Here is a 4,089-nt window from a genome sequence, read left to right as displayed (position 1 = left end):
TAAACAAATTTCAAGAGAACCTGAGTTAGTAGATGCACCAAGGATTGCTACCTTGAAAACCAGCATTATTTCAAAATTAGTTAATCAATACACTCTAATGTTTGCGATGCAGGATGAAATTGACATGGCAAAATCTCCAAAGTCGAACGTGTTTGAATTCCAGGAAGAAAAACAAGAAGTATGCTGAAAAAATGAAAAATAGTAAAAAGGCGTGGGAATAAATATTTTGTAAAGTGGTTAGGATTTGATAGCTCACATAATAGCTGGGTAGACAAATCAGATTTATGAAAACTTCATTTCTTTTTAAGATAATTTTTATATGAGACGTACTTTAATGAATAAATAAAAAAATTTTTTTTAATACAAAATGTGTTATTTATTTTTTATTACTATTTTCTACAAATTTATTGTTTATTATTATTTTTATGATGTTTTTAATTTATAAGTGTTAATATTAATGATTATACATTATTTTTTTCTACTTCCATATACCCCCATGGTAAGGTATCTGTCGAATTCTCAAGTAGACGTCTTTTATCATCATTCCAACTTAATGCTAGTTTTTGTTGTAAAACCGTCTTAACAATATGTTTATCACTTTTGATTAGCCATTCCTTTTCTATAACGTTACAATGTTCTAAAAGACATTTTTTAAAATCATCAAACTCAATCCTTCTTAAAGTTGAACTTTTAACCCCTTTGGCTCTTTTTTCAACTCTATTATCTTTATATTTTCTATATGTATAAAGCTTAGCTCTTAAACCTACAAATTCCTCTATAATTTTACCATTAGTTTCATCTTTCATAAGACCTGTTACTTTTTTATTTTTTAATGGAATATTATATACATTATTTGGAGAATAATCAGATGTATCAAATTTATGAATATCGCGTTTAATAATTTCGTAGATATTAGGTACTGTAAAATGATAAATAAGACTATCAGTATCTGTATACATTAATTTTGAGGTCTCATTATGAAAATTTTTCTTTACATAATTATAATGGAAATCATAGATGAATGTTTTAGCTAAGTCAAGTATACTGAATCCAATATAGATAGGCTTTGTAAAATGTACATAAACGTTTTTTAATTCAATTATTACCATGTCTTCGCCAAAAACAGTTAAACTATGAAAGTTAGGTTTAGAAATTAGAGATTTTGCACCATAACGTCCTGTCCATTCTGTTACTATTCTAATTTCTTTATGTTTTCTAACATTTTCCATTGTTTTTCCAAATACAGCATTATTCATAAGCTTGAAAAAGTTTTTTTCAAATTCATTCTTAGCATTTTTACGACAATCGGTATTTTTATCAATGTATGGCTGTAACCAAGCTGATTGTTCGAAGCTTAGAACACGATGAACTCTTACGAGTTTCATACCTAACTGAATACACTGCTGTAAATTCTTATAATGAATAACATATCTTTCTTTTGAATATAAAGTAGTAATTAATTTAGATTGCTTACTGTTTGGTGGTGCAAAATGTTCAGGACATAATGGTAGATCTTTATGCAGACCATGAAGCTCTATCGGATATTCTAAATCTACCTCTAGTATATAACCTTTTGATTCGTTCGAATTAAAAATACTATCTATATTGTCTACAGTTATATTGTCCACCCATTTGAATGACTTATATAGTAAGGGCATACTCATTGCAGCTCCATATAAATTATTCACATCAAAATACATTAAATAAGATTCAGGTTCATTCGGATTAAAGTCATCACCCATAAATCGATTATTAGCCACAGCATGACGATTCGTACACTGTGATACACCACTTCTTATGCCTTTTTCTATAAATAATACCATTTCAGCATCATCTAGCAGTTCTAATTGAATACCAGTAAGCTTTAACATAGCATCAAAGGCTAATCCTGGTGCTGTATAATAATGAAGGGGATCTAAATTATAAGTATTGTAACAACTACGTCGAAAATTTTCAAAAATATCAGCTAATAATAACACATCGGTTTTTAAATACAAATCAGAATATTCACCAAGTGTTTTGATGTTAAATTTACTCCAAACTAATTTTGCATGATCATAATCTTCGTCAGATATATTATTATCATTTAGTTTGGAATAAAAAAATGATTTTTGAGGCAATTTATCTTCATTTAACTTTACTATTGAATCTATGTACTCATACGGAAATACTCCTTTGCGAGTGGCTAAACTAAACTGCTCATGATCAGAGTAATACATTCGTGTAATTTGTTTGTCATTATCTGTAAGATATGATGCTAGTTTCTCGAGACCAGATGCCATGAATCGAAATGAGTCAATAAAACGCAATTCAACTAATGTATTTTTAATAGACTTTGTAAAAGATATATAACGTTCTTTATTAATGGCTAAAACAGTAACTGAACCTTCAAAACCTGTGACTAATGATTTAATAATAAAATGTGAATCGTAACCTGTTAAGTTATGAAAGATAATAGGTATTTTGTGAGATTGTTTGTAATTTAGATTACATGAATTATGCGCAGGCCCGCGATATTTTCCGGTGAAATGACAATGATCACGACATTTATTAGCATTAGAATCGATTATTTTCCCACAAATATGACAATCTTTTGTTTCATTATGATATCTTTTTTCATCGGTATTGAGTGGTTTCATAGGTATAAGATTTTTGAGTTTAAAATCAACTTTTCGTCCCAAAATTTCCAACTCCTTAATAAACCATTCAATACAATCAGAAGAGCGTTTGAGCTCAAACTTTGATAACGAAGAATCATAATTACACAAGACATAATAAGCTATACTATAAGGAACGTGTTTTTCAGTACCATTATCAGATTCAAGAGTACATTCTAAGTCGGCGTAGACAACAAATGGAACAGGATCTTTATATTTAAAATTTTTAAATTTCAATGTTTTATTGTCTTTGTCAGGCAAACTCATTCTAATCTTATTAAATTTAATACAGTCTAATTTATGTTTTTCTAGAGAATTTTCATATCTAAAATGACACAAGCATCTCTCACAAAACCATAATTTACTTTTACTTTTTGATTTTTGTCTTTTTACCAAACGTGATAAATTTTTTATTAAAGTGAAATGGAAAATTAGTCTGTAGCTCTTAAGATTATCATTATTAAGATTGTTATTATCATTATTATATTTATTATTAATATTATTAGCTTCAATCATTAATAAATAAATTATAGGTTTCTTACATTGATAATTAGTACTTAAGTATAATGGTGCTATTACACTAGATACTGCATCTTCCTCTTCATTCTTAGTGAACTGCGATTCAAGTCCGTAAACATTTATGTAGGAGCAGGGAAAATATTTCGCTGTAAATATTTTCTCTGTTTCTACTTCAATAAAAGTCGTTTTAAAATTTAAGGATAAAGGGTCGTAAATTTAAGGATTAGGTGAGTAACTAGTATTACTCGACATGCTGTCGCCAGATGTCAAAATATAGTTAGTTACTGGGTGAGATTGTTAGAAATATTGTAGCGTAAGTGCAAGTGAGAGAGCGAGTGAAAGTAAGAGTGTATGAAGTATGCTGTTGAGAGATGGGGGTGAGAAGGGACCGAGAGGCCCAAGTAATTTTAAGGGATAGTTTAAGTTAGTCTAACACCATCCAGGCTAGTGAGCACTTGTATCATTTCCCTCGAGAATAAAACTATTATTACACTTTTTAAAAATATTGCCTCGTCCTGTAATTCCTTTTAATGAATATAATTTAACAATCTATATTCTACATTTATCTTTAAGTTATTTAACTTTTCAAATTTCGGAATGTCTTTGAGAGTTATAGGAAAGTTGATATCCTTATAATTAAAAAGTGTACTGAAATGTGGATATGATGATGTCCTTTCTGGATGAGTAGTTTCAGCACCATATACTGCAGCAGTTACACACCAAAGAAAACAAAATTCATCATTATTTTGGATGTTGATAACAGCTTTTTTATATTGTATATCTTTAGGCAAGGAGACAAACGTTGATAAGCCAGCTCTCAATGGGGCATATCTAGAGATGTTAATAGTTAAGTTTATCACTTCCACTAAACTCCACCCTGAATCTTTTTGATTAAACTCTTCAACTTGGTTCA

General features: G+C 29.1%; 1 protein-coding gene across 1 annotated transcript; it reads right to left on the bottom strand.

The window, feature by feature from the left end:
• Nucleotides 1-461: 461 nt before the first annotated feature.
• LOC130674200 (uncharacterized) lies at nt 462-2,924 on the bottom strand. The gene has a single exon (XM_057479470.1). The coding sequence runs from the start codon at nt 2,922-2,924 to the stop codon at nt 462-464; it is 2,463 nt and encodes an 820-aa protein (XP_057335453.1).
• Between the last annotated feature and the right edge of the window lie 1,165 nt (nt 2,925-4,089).

The sequence above is a fragment of the Microplitis mediator genome, chromosome 9 (assembly GCF_029852145.1).
Source record: "Microplitis mediator isolate UGA2020A chromosome 9, iyMicMedi2.1, whole genome shotgun sequence".
NCBI classification, from domain to species: domain Eukaryota; kingdom Metazoa; phylum Arthropoda; class Insecta; order Hymenoptera; family Braconidae; genus Microplitis; species Microplitis mediator.
Note: the sequence above shows the minus strand (reverse complement) of the source record. Positions and strands in the feature narration are given on the sequence as shown.